Source organism: Vipera berus (assembly GCF_964194415.1).
Source record: "Vipera berus genome assembly, chromosome: 1".
In the NCBI taxonomy this organism is placed as follows: Eukaryota; Metazoa; Chordata; class Lepidosauria; order Squamata; family Viperidae; genus Vipera; species Vipera berus.
Window position 1 is genome coordinate 300,383,325 of NC_138202.1, and position 12,928 is coordinate 300,396,252.

The window sequence follows — 12,928 nt, forward strand, 5'->3', positions numbered from 1 at the left end:
AGACAGTACAGCAGGCCAAGTGAACCTACCCGCCATGAATGTAACAACGCCTTAACATCACGGATAACACTGCCTTATATCCACGGTGTATCCGAGGCCACAGCGCGCATACTAACCCCTCACAAAGTCGGTGTTGCCCACAGACCTGATCGGACCTTACGAGCTTGCGTCATGCGCCCTAAAGATCCACTCCCCAATGAAGAAAAAGCCTCGGTCGTATACAAGATATCATGCCAGAATTGCAATTGCAATTACATTGGGGAGACAGCAAAACGACTGAGGACTAGGGTGCATGAACACAAGCTTGCTATTAGAAGACAAGAACAACGTTCACAGGTGTGGACACACATGGCTACACACAACTATGCCTTTAATCTAGCAGGGACTGAGGCAATTGCCAGTGACAACACTAAAGGCGGCCGCTTGTTTAAGGAAGCCTGGTTTTCAAACCATTCCTCCATCAACCGGCATATAGACCTCCCCCCTGCATACCAGGCACTAAAAAATTGGGAAGAGCAACGACGTGCGCGACATGAAGACAAACAGCGCAAGAATTCACAAATTACCTCATTGCATCAAATCCAAGGTTGCACCAGCACACAACCACTCTGCAATGTCGAACACAAGGAAGAAGAGCAACAACCATTTAAGATCCCTGGCATGAGAACACGGACAATGACCAGGGTTATGGCTACAACACATGGAGCTATAAACAATTCACTTTTAACAACAGATACCTAGAGACAAATACATCCCAAAAACGGATGCGCGACAACTCAAAGAAATACGGCAGACCTCAACAAACAGATCTGAGCATGCTCCATGAGCAGAGTGCAGACACCAACAGTATAAACGGAATCTTCCCACCCCAGCATCTCCATCCTGATGACGTTGGCAGTTGGCCAATGAAAGCTTGATTTTTCAGCAATAAAAACTGTTTTAGTTTTTAATTCTATCCCAGTGTTCCTTTGTTTGTTAATTTTAACATGCCTGGGATTCGTATTTTTAATCTTATCAAGGAATATATATATATATATATATATATATATATATATATATATATATATATATATATATATATATATATATATATATATGTCAAATGTTAACTATTTAGATTACCTTGCTAGGCCCCAAACATGGGGCAAATCTTTATTTCCTGTTTTCAGCCTATCTTGAAGGCCATCGAACAGGCTGTAGTCACACCGGACAGTTCATATATTTGTGTAAATTACTAACAAAGAATTAAGGGAGACTGAAATGTATTTCTAACTAATGAGTTAGAAATGCATTTCAGTCTCCCTTAATTCTTTGTTAGTAATTTACACAAATATATATATATATATATATATATATATATATATATATATATATATATATATATATATATATATATATATATATATATATATATATATATATATACACACACACTGCTCAAAAAAATAAAAGGAACACTTAAACAACACAATGTACTGTATAGTACATAGTAGGATGTCTTATCTTGTGTTCCATATATATATATGATGACGGATGGGATTCCGTCGAAACGTTGCTCCTACACCTTTAGTTCTATGCGGGGAAAAACCCGAATGAGCAAAGATCCACATACAAACACCCGCAAAAACCTCAGAAAATATATATATATATATATATATATATATATATATATATATATATATATATATATATATATATATATATATATATATATATATATATATATATATATATATATATATATATATATATATATATATATATATATATATATATATATATATATATATATATATATATATATATATATGGGACAAATCTTTATTTCCTGTTTCGGCCTAACCGAAGGCCATCGACAGGCAGTAGTCACAACAGTGACAGCTCATATTTGTGTAAATTTTAATTCTTTGTTAGCAATCTAAAATTTACACACACACACACACACACACACAACACACACATATATGCTGAGCAGTAATTAAAAAAAAACTTGAGCTCTTTATTCCCTATCATAAGGTAAGTTCTATACAGGGCAGACTAATAAAAATATGAAACATATTATTGTAGAAGATTTCAAAATACCTTTTCGACGGACAATGAATTCGAATTTAGCTGGCACCAGGGTGTCCAAGCTGATATTAAGAGCATCTAGACCAGCCTCTTTTAGCCGGGGTAACAGTCTGGCTAAATTGATCCCATTGGTTGTGACAGAGATGTTTTTCAACCCTTCTAATTTGCGTAGCTGAGCTGAGAAAATACAGTGGTGACAAAAGATTAGCAACTATATTAAACTGAACAACAGGAAGATAAAAAAAACAGCATGATGACAATGTTATTATATATAATAATATAGGATTTTGAGCATCACACCTGGGGTTTCCTAAATTTGTTTATGGAAATCTATATCTATTTCTCTAAATTTGGTGATCTGCAAATTTTTAGTTAAAAAACTCCTTACTTGGCACCATCACTCATAATCAAGATAAAAATATCAATATACTGTACATATTCACATATAAACCCATCTGAGGATAAGCCAACCCTCAATTTTTTTTTACCAAAACACCATGAAAAATATAGCACCTAAAGCTATCGGACCCAGACCAAGAAGAACATAGAACCATCCAGCCACAGTTTATTTATTTATTTATTTACACTAGACAGACAGAATCTTGTCTGTTTACAGCTATACCACTCTACTGAGTAGAGTTACAGAAATATCATGGGAAATTCCAGGGAATGGCTATCTTAAATCTCGTCTTCCTTCTATCCAGTTCCTGGCTGTGTTATCTCTTGTGTTTGGAATGTGCTTCCTCCTTTCCAGGAAATTACCTTTTCACTGTTGTCCATCACCTGACTTGCATTCTTAATGGTGTTTTGGTTAAAAATGAGAGGGTCTGCCTATCTGCAAGTATATACCAGAACTCCTTATTGTACATAATAGCTGTGAGGGCGCATTGGTTAGAATGCGATATGCAGGCTAATGTGCCCACAGCCAGGAGTTCGATTCTGACCAGCTCAAGCTTGACTCAGCTTTCCATCTTTCTGAGGTTGGTAAAATGAGTATCAAGATTGTTGGGGGCAAAATGCTGACATAGTAAAACACTCAGAGAGTGCTAATAAAGCACTATGGAGTGGCATATAAGTCTAAGTGCTACTGCTATTGATGGATAAGCCCATCCATGGATAATCAGAATGTGATTTTTTTAGGTGCACTTTGTCACCTAGAAGTCTTGCATTATCCACAGGTATATATGTGGATCACAAGATATTGGCTCTCTAGTATTTTTGTACAGCAGAGCAAACTTACAGATCTGCTTGAATTCTCAAAGTACAGGCCAGCATTGTGACATACAGTATCTATAACAAGTGTACCTATGATGGCCACCACATCAGGCCGGATAAGAGGCTCTCCTCCGGTCAAACGGATCTTGTCCACACCTTCCTTCACAAAGAGTTTGGCAAGAGAGATGATTTCCTGGGTGCTCAACAATTCGGATTTGGGAGTTAGCTGAACTCCTTCCTCTGGCATACAATACTGACCTGAAACATGCAGTCAAGAGTGTTAAGACATGCTTGTTTCCTAATATAAGAAGCAAACTATTTCCGCATAAGGTTACAATATTTTGCTTTCTCTTTTTCTCCCATGATCTGCAAAAAACCCCACAGAGTGAATGAATGAAAAAAAAACCCTACACATCACAATATCCTATAGATAGCCACCTTATATGCTACAACCCCAGGAAGAAACTAGCTCCTGGGGATCTTGAGATGTGAAGACTTCAGCTGTATGGGAATTCTACAGGAAACACGGCCACGGCTGAGAATTCTGGCACCTTAAATTTAGCACTTTTGTAGGGCTCCCAGGTAGAACACTGCAGTAATTTTTGTGAATTAGAAATTCACTTCATTACATACATCTGACAAATTAGACTACAGTTCCAAGAAGTTTATGTCATTAAAAATAGCCTTTTAAGGTCTTCTTCTTGTTATCTATATATTTTTCTGTGTTCCATAACCAAAACAGATGAACAGGAGACAATTCCAGAAAGTGCCAGCACTTATTCAAATCCAACTTGCTGTATTTTCCTTTGGTAATGAAAGTGATAAGGGTTTACCATTTCAGGTTCCCAACTGCTCCAAGGGAAAGAAGATATGTTATCCAAACAAGTTGGACTAGAATATGTTTTAACACATCTGCTCTTTTGTTTCATCCAACAGTTTTGCTTCTAATTTCACAATCTAATTAAATCTGCAGGAAAAGAATGTTCTATAAGTTGTTGGCCCAAACAGCTTCCATCAGCACGAGAAACAGCATCAATGAAACAAATACAGTTTTGGGACTGCAGTGTGTGGCATTCTGCAAATAAGTCATTAAACATAGGTCCACTAGTGAAATGTTATGAGAACAAAACTTTGCATTTTATAACTTGGCTTATATTCAGAATAGAAAGACTTACATCTGAGGTTGCATTTCTCAGTTAGGGAGATTCTCAAGTAGTTATGCTGGCGTCCAAAGCTATCAGTCAGGAAATCAGAAAAAGGGGCAGCATCAGATAAGAACCGTGTTCTTCTTGGGACTGCAATTGCCTGTGTTATAAATAAATAAATTTTACTCTTTTTTGAGAGTTCATGGAACATGTGTTGATTCTGTCAAAAGTAGGAATGGGAGGAAGTAGTGAATAAAATTAAGCAAAGGCAAAGAACTCAGCCCAGAGTACCCAATATTTGCATGCTTCTTTGCATTTTAAAAGCATGGCATTCTTACATGATAATAGAGTGTCAGTACCAACATAAGAACTGGTAGAGTGAAGGTGGTCATGAATATAATCAATATATCTTTATTATCTAGGACGGTATTGAAATCTTTAGGAGATGTATCTGGTAAAAATGCCAGAGAGGATCTTGTTGCCAGTTGCTCCAATCAGACTAGATCACTCTCTGCTCTCAGACATTTTTTTTTCAGGAAGAACTTTGCCTGCTGGAGTTATGGGATATTTCATATCTTAATTACATTTAGGAGTAAAGTTAATGGATAACACAATAATGGATTTTGTTCCCTTCTTTTCACGGTTATTTATTATCAAGATCACGTGAAGTGCTAATACCACTTTATAACACTTTATTAAGACCTCACTTAGCCTACTGCATCCAGTTTTGGTTGGCACGTTACAAAACAGATGTTGAGATTCTAGAAAAAGTGCAGAGAAGATCAACAAAAATGATTAGGGGCCTAAAAACTAAAACATACAAAGAACAGTTGCAGGAATTGTGTAGGGAAAAGAAGGACTCCGGGTGACATTATAGCATTGTTCTAATATTTAAAGGGCTGTCACAAAGAAAAGAACATTAATCTATTCCAGGGGTGTCAAACTCAATTTCATTGAGGGCCGCATCAGCACTGCGGTTGCCCTCAGGGGGCCGGGTGGGTATGGCCAGGGTGGGCATGGCCTACTGGGTGGGCATGGCTAGAGTGCGTATGGCCTACTGGGTGGGCATGGCGAGCTCTACATCGTTCGCATCAAGGGTGCCTATGGGGGCCTGGGCAGGAGTGGGACAGATCTGAGGGTCTCTGGCAGAAGGAGGGTCTCTGGGCCAGGGCCAAAGCAGTGGGGGCCATTCCCTCACTGTTTCCAGGATGGCTTTGCGGGCCACATGAAACCACTTTGCGGGCCGGATCCGGCCCCCGGGCCTTGTGTTTGACATGTCTGATCTATTCAATCAAAACATCAATCAAAGCACCTGAAGGCAGGACAAGAAGTAATGGATTGAAACTAGTCATGGAGAGAACCAACCTAGAAGGAGAAATTTCCTGACAGTGAGAACAATTTATCAGTGGAATGGCTTGCCTCCAGAAGTTGTGGGTGCTCCCAACACTGGAGGTTGTTAAGAAGAGACTGGACAGCCATTTGTCTACAATAGTATAGGATTTCCTGCTTCAGCAGGGGGTTGGACTAGAAGACCTCCAATGTCCCTCCCAACTCGGTTATTCTGTTATTTGACAAATAAGTCTAGATAATTTTTGCTACTTTTCTGGACAATGAATGCTCACTGTTATCAATAAAGTAGAGCTTTCTCCTGTGCAAATTAAGCTTTTGGATTTGAAAAAAAAATCCTATTTGCAATTAAGCAGACATTCTGTTTCAATAGATACCCTTCTCTATTTACTATATATGTAAAAGAAATGTGCTTACTGGGAAGCCTCTTGGGTTCCCAGAAACCTTTAATTAGGTTTTCCTAAAGCTCCATTTCACTGTCCTGCCAAGTTATAGCATCTCAGCAACAAATAAAGATCACTATTATGATGTTATACAAACATGAAAAAATTGTTGAGACAGCAATTCTAACATTATTTCCAAAAGAATGCTGATTTTTTTGCTTATCATGTATCGAGGGTCAAAACAACGTGCGCAGAAAGGAAATGCTAATATTGAAATGTTCATACTGAAAGCTCATCTCAGAAGCATATTGTTCTTGCCCCGCTAAACAGTACTTTTCAGAGCACAGAAGAGAAAGTCAAATATTTGATTTGTTGGCAGCTATTATTGCAGCATTTTTCAAAAACAAATGTAAAAAGCCTGAGATAACCTTTACATAATGTCCTGCTGGACTATTGTCTGTTCTCCACTGAGTAACTTCATCTTTTTATCAACACTAAATGCAGATAAATACCACAGAGAAAAATAATCAAAGAAATTGTGTTGTGTGTGTGGGGGGGAAATAAATCAATTGTTTTGCCCTAAGGTAAAGGGACTAAATATACCTATAATATACAACTATTTGTTCATCCAAAGTATGAATGTGTATCTATTTATCTATCCTGCCTTTATAATTTTTATAAATAACTCAAGGTGATGAACATATCCAACACATCTTCCTCTTATTTTCCTCACAACAACAACCCTGTGTAAGTTAGGTTGAAAGAGTGTGATTTGCCCAAGATCACCTAGCTGGCTTCATGGCTAAGGAGGGATTACAACTCACTATCTCCCAGTTTCAAGCCTAGTGCCTTAACCATTAGACCAAACTGGCTAATGTATGGAGGAAGAGAGAAAGTTAGGCTATCTAACAGGGATAAGGAACCTTGGCTAAGGAACCTTCAAACTCGGCCCTTTTATGACTTGTGGACTTCAACTCCTAGAATTCCCGAGTCAGCATGGCTGGTTCAGGAATTCTGGGTATTGAAGTACACAAGTCATAAAAGAGCCAAGGTTGCCTACCCCTGAACCATACCAAACAGAATCAGACACCACTGGAATTCCTTGTTCAGGTGGAGCTGGGATCTTTAGAATGGCCTTCTACCCTGATCCGTTCTGCTCCAATCAATATGAGATTTTGTATGAGAATCACTCCTCTGCCCTACTCCCCCCAACCAAACCCCAAACCTTAGAAAGAATTTCCGTCAAGATTTAAGTCCAGATATTTACTCCTCACAAATACAGTTTTAAAGTTAATTCACTGGAGTTTATAATTCAGGAAGACTTACAATAACTTCATTATTATACAGATGAATATTACAGTTATGTTGTTGCACCTCTTGAAGATATTCTAGTCTCAGAAATCTATGTTAGGCATAGATATATGGTGTTAGAATAACATTTAGATGCCTGCACTCTAAAAGCTGAGTAGGATAGAACCAGGAGAAAAAACTGAATTTAAATTCAGCTGAAGTACAGCTAATTTGATCACCCTTGTTTAATAATTGTTCTAGTCTGCTATATTAAAAAGCAACTTCGGAAAAATTCTGATGGTTGCTTAAGGCAAATCACTGCAAAACCAATAATGGCCAACCAGAATCCTCAGAGAGGCATAGACAGGAAATTAAAGCATTTGCCACTCTCTGATCCTTGTTTGCACCTTTAATCCATAGATCATGCTACCTGCAGTTTCTAGAATTGGTATTCTAATACATCCAGAGCACAATTTCCCCCCAAATTGGTTTAGATATGTAGTTTTCCAATCCAGCTGCTTGCTCCAAATACACAATTACATCTGTGAAACTCTGAGAATAGTTTTACAATTATAGGGGCAGTCTATTCTTCAAAGAAAAATATGTTTCAAGGAATGAACTTGTCAGGGTTCATTATATTGTATAGTGCCTTATTGACACAGTATTGGTTTCACAAAGGATGAGAGAATGACCTGATATCTTTTAACACATGAATGCAATTTTTGTTGCATGCAGGTCTGCTCCACTGGGAACATAACTCCTATTTAATACAAGCTACCCAGAGAGCTAATGAAGAGTTTAAAGTTTCCCTTATCTCTTTGCTGCCATTTTTAATGCTTTTTTTTGCATTTTTGGAACCCACATATAGCCCTCATTCACACAATCCTCTAACTCAGAAATAAGCAAACCATATTATGGTTAGGCACATTGTGAGAAATTTGTAAAATTTGTAAAATATATCCATCCATATATATATATATTTCTATTTGATTTGATTTTCACATATAATGCATAAATTCTTTTCTGAATAAGTTGTAACCTTCCATCACTGCATTTCATGAGAAACATTTCATCAAACCTCCTTTATGCTTATGAAATTGATCAATATTCCTATACGAGAAATTCAAGAACATCTGATTTCCCACATTTTGCACATTATAAAAAATAAGTCTGTATCAGTCTATGAGTTTTAAAGGCTTTCCATCCTTCTGTAAAATGGTAAAAAGAGGAGCCAGATTGTTGGAGGCAATATGCTGACTTTGTAAACTGCTTAGAGAGGGCTGTAAAGCACTGTGAAGCAGTATATAAGTCTAAGTGCTATTGCTATTGCTATTAACTTTTATCTCCTTTAAGTATGTTTGCACATACTTAACTTATACTAGCACATTAAAGTATGTTAACACTGAGTCTTTAGCAACTATCTGCAGTTACAACATGATGCTGATGGTGTTAGCTATTCAGTCATGTCTGACTCTTGGCGATTCTATGGGCCAGGTCTCTCCACATAAAATAACTTTACAACCAAACCTTACATTTACAACCTTTGTAAATCTGTAAAGCAAAAGAAAGCCGAAAATTATAAGCACAGTCACACTTTCACTTAGTGACTGCTTTGCTTAACAACTGAGTTGCTGATCTCAAATATGGTCACTTAATGAGGACTACTTGTATATTTTTTTCTTTAGTAAGAAATGAAGTGCTAATGCCCATTTAGGGCATGTGGAAAGCAGGCCCTCCATCTGCCCCGCCCCCCCAAAAGACTCAGCTGTTTTGGCTTGTTCATTTTGTCTCAATGAAATAGTGGGCATTTAAACTGAAACCTGGCACTAGTTACACAGCCTCAGCTCTCTAAACTGCAATGGGGAAACTACATTATAGTATTGGGTGGAGCTGAAGCCAAAAGTAACATAGTCCACATGTGGGACTAAGGTTACAATAAGTGAGAAAGCCACACATATTGAAATACGTAGCTAAAGAATTTTAAACTATTATGTCTTTATTTTACCTTACAAGTGAGTTTTATTTTATTTGGATATGGGAGCTGAAATCCAAACTTCCAATTTGTTGAAAGGAAATGTATACACAGTTCTACCCTGAATGATTCAGGAAAAGATTTTGGGAGGATTATAGGTAATTATGCAACAGCATCCTTGTAAAATTACGTCAGAGAGATACCATCTTACCTTCAGACCAAAATACGAGAAGTTGATAATACATCAACTTAATACCCGCTTGAAAAGACACAAATAGTCCAGTTCATTCTAGCACATTAATCACATCAACCCAAAACCTTATCAAAGAAGATCAAGAAAAAAAAGAATGAAGTTATTAAACCTGAAAAATCATTTTAACATAATTTCAAATAGTTAAATATGTTATTCTGAGTAGCCTTTTTCAACTTGCTTTACCCTTGAGAAGTATTTGGTTTCACTTCTTATCTAACTTCAGCTAGTTGACAATTATATGAGAATTGCAAAGGGAATTAGTTTCAAACCCAAGAATGATAAAATTGTATTAGCAAAGGGTAGTTTTTCATTTCTGTTGTTTTCTAAATGTCAGCGTATTCAGAGTGGCAGCTCTCGCCTCAAGAAATGTTCCATACAGAACTTTTGGATTAAGTGCTGAGTAAGGATTTCATGTAAGCACTTGCTTCTGCTAATTTTCAAATTCTTCTGTTCCATGCTACTGTATTGTTAATTCACAGGGACTTTAATTCCAAATTCATTCTGAGTGCCAATACCTGTCTTATAATAATAATAAACCTTTATTGTCAAAGTACAACATGTGTACATTGAGATTAGCTGAGCCTCCCCCCCTGCTCTCCCCCCAACACACAGTGACAACAAACCCTCCATCCTACCACACCATGTGAACCAATTACACCGCACACCGGCCTCCCAAAGAGTAAGAAGAAAGCACTCCTATGCACATGGTTTTTTTCCCATCAGAAAGTACTCTACCCTCACCTCCACTCCTATTTACAGTAATGTTTCTTAGGTAAAAAAGCATGGTAAATTCTGGGAGACATGATATAGGGCCGTGGTGGCGAACTATGGCACGGGTGCCACAGGTGGCACTCAGAGCCCTCTCTGTGGGCACGCGAGACATTGCCCCAGTCCTAGGCCTTCAGCTGGGTTTTATAAAACTTTTGCTTTAGGCCTCCGCCATCTACAAAAAAAAAAGGTTCAATCAATCGATCAATTTCAACTTCTCACAGGAAAAAAAAAGTTCTCACAAAGTTGGAATTGATTGCTTGAACTTTTTAGTCCCACCCAGTCTGCCATTACCACTGCAGCCATGCCCACCCAATGGGCCATGCCCACAAAATGGGCCACACCCACCCAGCACCCAATGATACGTAAGTGGGTTTTGGGTTGCAGTTTGGGCACTTGGTCTCTAAAAGGTTTGCCATCACTGGCATAGGGTCTAGTGCCTTGAGGGACCACCCATCTCCCATAGTATCAGTTCAGGTGATTCAATCCTGAAGGGTTGGTGTGCTCAGAGATCCTTTGATTAAATACTGTCAACTTTTAGGACTCCAGAAGCACACTTCCTCAGTAACATTCCCCTCAAGACTGATGGCTCTTACTGGATGTCTCTTACTTTGCCGCTGTTTAGAAGAGCAGTTAAAAACCTGGCTCTTTACCCAGACCAGGGGTCTTCAGACTTGGCCCTTTTATGACTTGTGGACTTCAACTCCCAGAATTCCTCAGCCAGCGTGCCTGGCTGAGGAATTCTGGGAGTTGAAGTCCACAAGTCATAAAAGGACCAAGTTTGAAGACCCCTGACCCAGACTTTCAGCAAGAGAAAATTAGATCCCTTGCTTCATCAAGCCTGCCACTGTTACCATTTTATTGATACTGTAATTTGTTCGATTGTTGGGAGCTATCCCAGAGTTGTCGAGAGTCAGGCAGCATGCAAGTTTAATATTATAACAAATTCACACATTATGCCACTGTTTGCTTAAACTTTCCTTTCTTGAATAATGACAGTTCACCCTATGCATGGACTGTAAAGAGTTTACCACTTCTCCTATCTCTCTTGCTTCTCCTCATGTCTTGAACACAGATATACCCCTCGTTCATACAACCGGGGGAGAAACAAATCCATCCAAGTATGTTGTGGGAATTCCAATTAAACTCCTCCCTACTTGATGCACTTTCGAAATATGCCGCGGGTTGTGTCAAAGACGCTGTTCCAGGTTTAAGTTATTTGCCCGCTTTAGGGCCCAAGGTATTTCTAAGAGGCGCAATTAGACTTCCATCGGACTGCAAGGGCTTAAGAAAGGCAGCGTTGGCCGTTCACCCAGACTATGTGCAAGGCACAAGTCCCTTCTCTTCTCTGCTCGCCCGCCTCACCTGTTCAGAGGGCAATTCCAACGCGTGTTGCCGCTGCTGCTGCTGCTGCTGTCTCACCGGTGTCCCGGACCGACAGCTCCTGCTCAGCTGGACTCGGAAGGCCCCATGGAGGAGCAAACCCCGGCGCCCGCGCTGAGATACCCTGAAAGCTGATAAGGATGCCATTCCTCTTGCCTAAGCTAAGTCACTTTCCCACAACCTCTCCAACACGGGCCAACGCAGAAGTAGCCGGCTGGAATCACGTGTGCCGAGAAGGAGGGGAACCAGCGACCAATAGTGGTCGAAGAATCCGCTCGGCATGCCGGGATTTGTATTCTGCTCAGGGCCTTCGCGTGAGTCGTTGCATAATTTTCTAGTTGGGTTAGCGGTTGCTCAACCTGTAAGAATTTGCGCGATCATCCTCAGTTTTATCTTTCCAGGACTTCAAAGATAAGGGGAGGCGAACAGTTTGCAGGCGACTTTCTCTGGCAGCAGCTATCCGAAACAAAAGAAGGAAAAGAGAGAGAGAGAAAAGGAGGGGGGAATGGGCGGGTGCATTATTCTTAGTTTCGGAAGAGCATGTTTTGTCAAACCCCCACAATGAACCGTTCTTGAAAATTACAAGGATTTTCCGGCATTTATATATGGGGACCGATAACAGGGATTACGTTTGTGGGCATTCTTAATCCCCGATGCCTGTTTTGGGAAAAGAGGGATAGGGTTAGCCAAGCAATCTTGCAACACGTTAAAACTCCAGTCCTTCTGCGGGACTGTCCCTGTTTGGATTCAAGTGGTGTCTAATTTAGTGGCTAATTGCCACTAAAAGGCTTACACTCGTAATTCCTTAGCAGAAAGGGATATATGTTTGTGTATGTGTGTGTGTGGGGGGGGTTAATAACAAACAAACGGGAAGTTTGGGGAGGGGTTGGAATTGAATTGTATTGAGCAATTAAAAAGAATTGAAAATGGTGTAGGAAAAGAAGACAGAAGCAGGATTAGTTTTGGTGGAAGCAGATGTTTAACAGTGATGGGGAATAAGTAAAAATAATGTTTATAAATCAGCTTTTTTTTCTTAAGTGCATATGAATTGCTCTCTTAAATTTAGAGTGATTTCTATTATTCCTTCAGCACTAAAGCAGTA

General features: G+C 39.1%; 1 protein-coding gene across 2 annotated transcripts in view; it reads right to left on the reverse strand.

The window, feature by feature from the left end:
• The window catches only part of MOCS1 (molybdenum cofactor synthesis 1), a 38,773-nt gene extending 26,723 nt beyond the window's left edge, over positions 1-12,050 (reverse strand). For both annotated transcript variants that reach the window (XM_081312956.1, XM_081312957.1), the window contains exons 1-4: positions 11,809-12,050; positions 4,461-4,590; positions 3,376-3,543; positions 2,083-2,247 (exon numbers count right to left, since the gene is read on the reverse strand). In XM_081312956.1, the coding sequence (XP_081169082.1) occupies positions 2,083-2,247; positions 3,376-3,543; positions 4,461-4,590; positions 11,809-11,973 (628 nt within the window). In that variant the 5' untranslated portion in view covers positions 11,974-12,050. The remainder of the gene's footprint in view (positions 1-2,082; positions 2,248-3,375; positions 3,544-4,460; positions 4,591-11,808) is intronic.
• Positions 12,051-12,928: the final 878 nt, after the last annotated feature.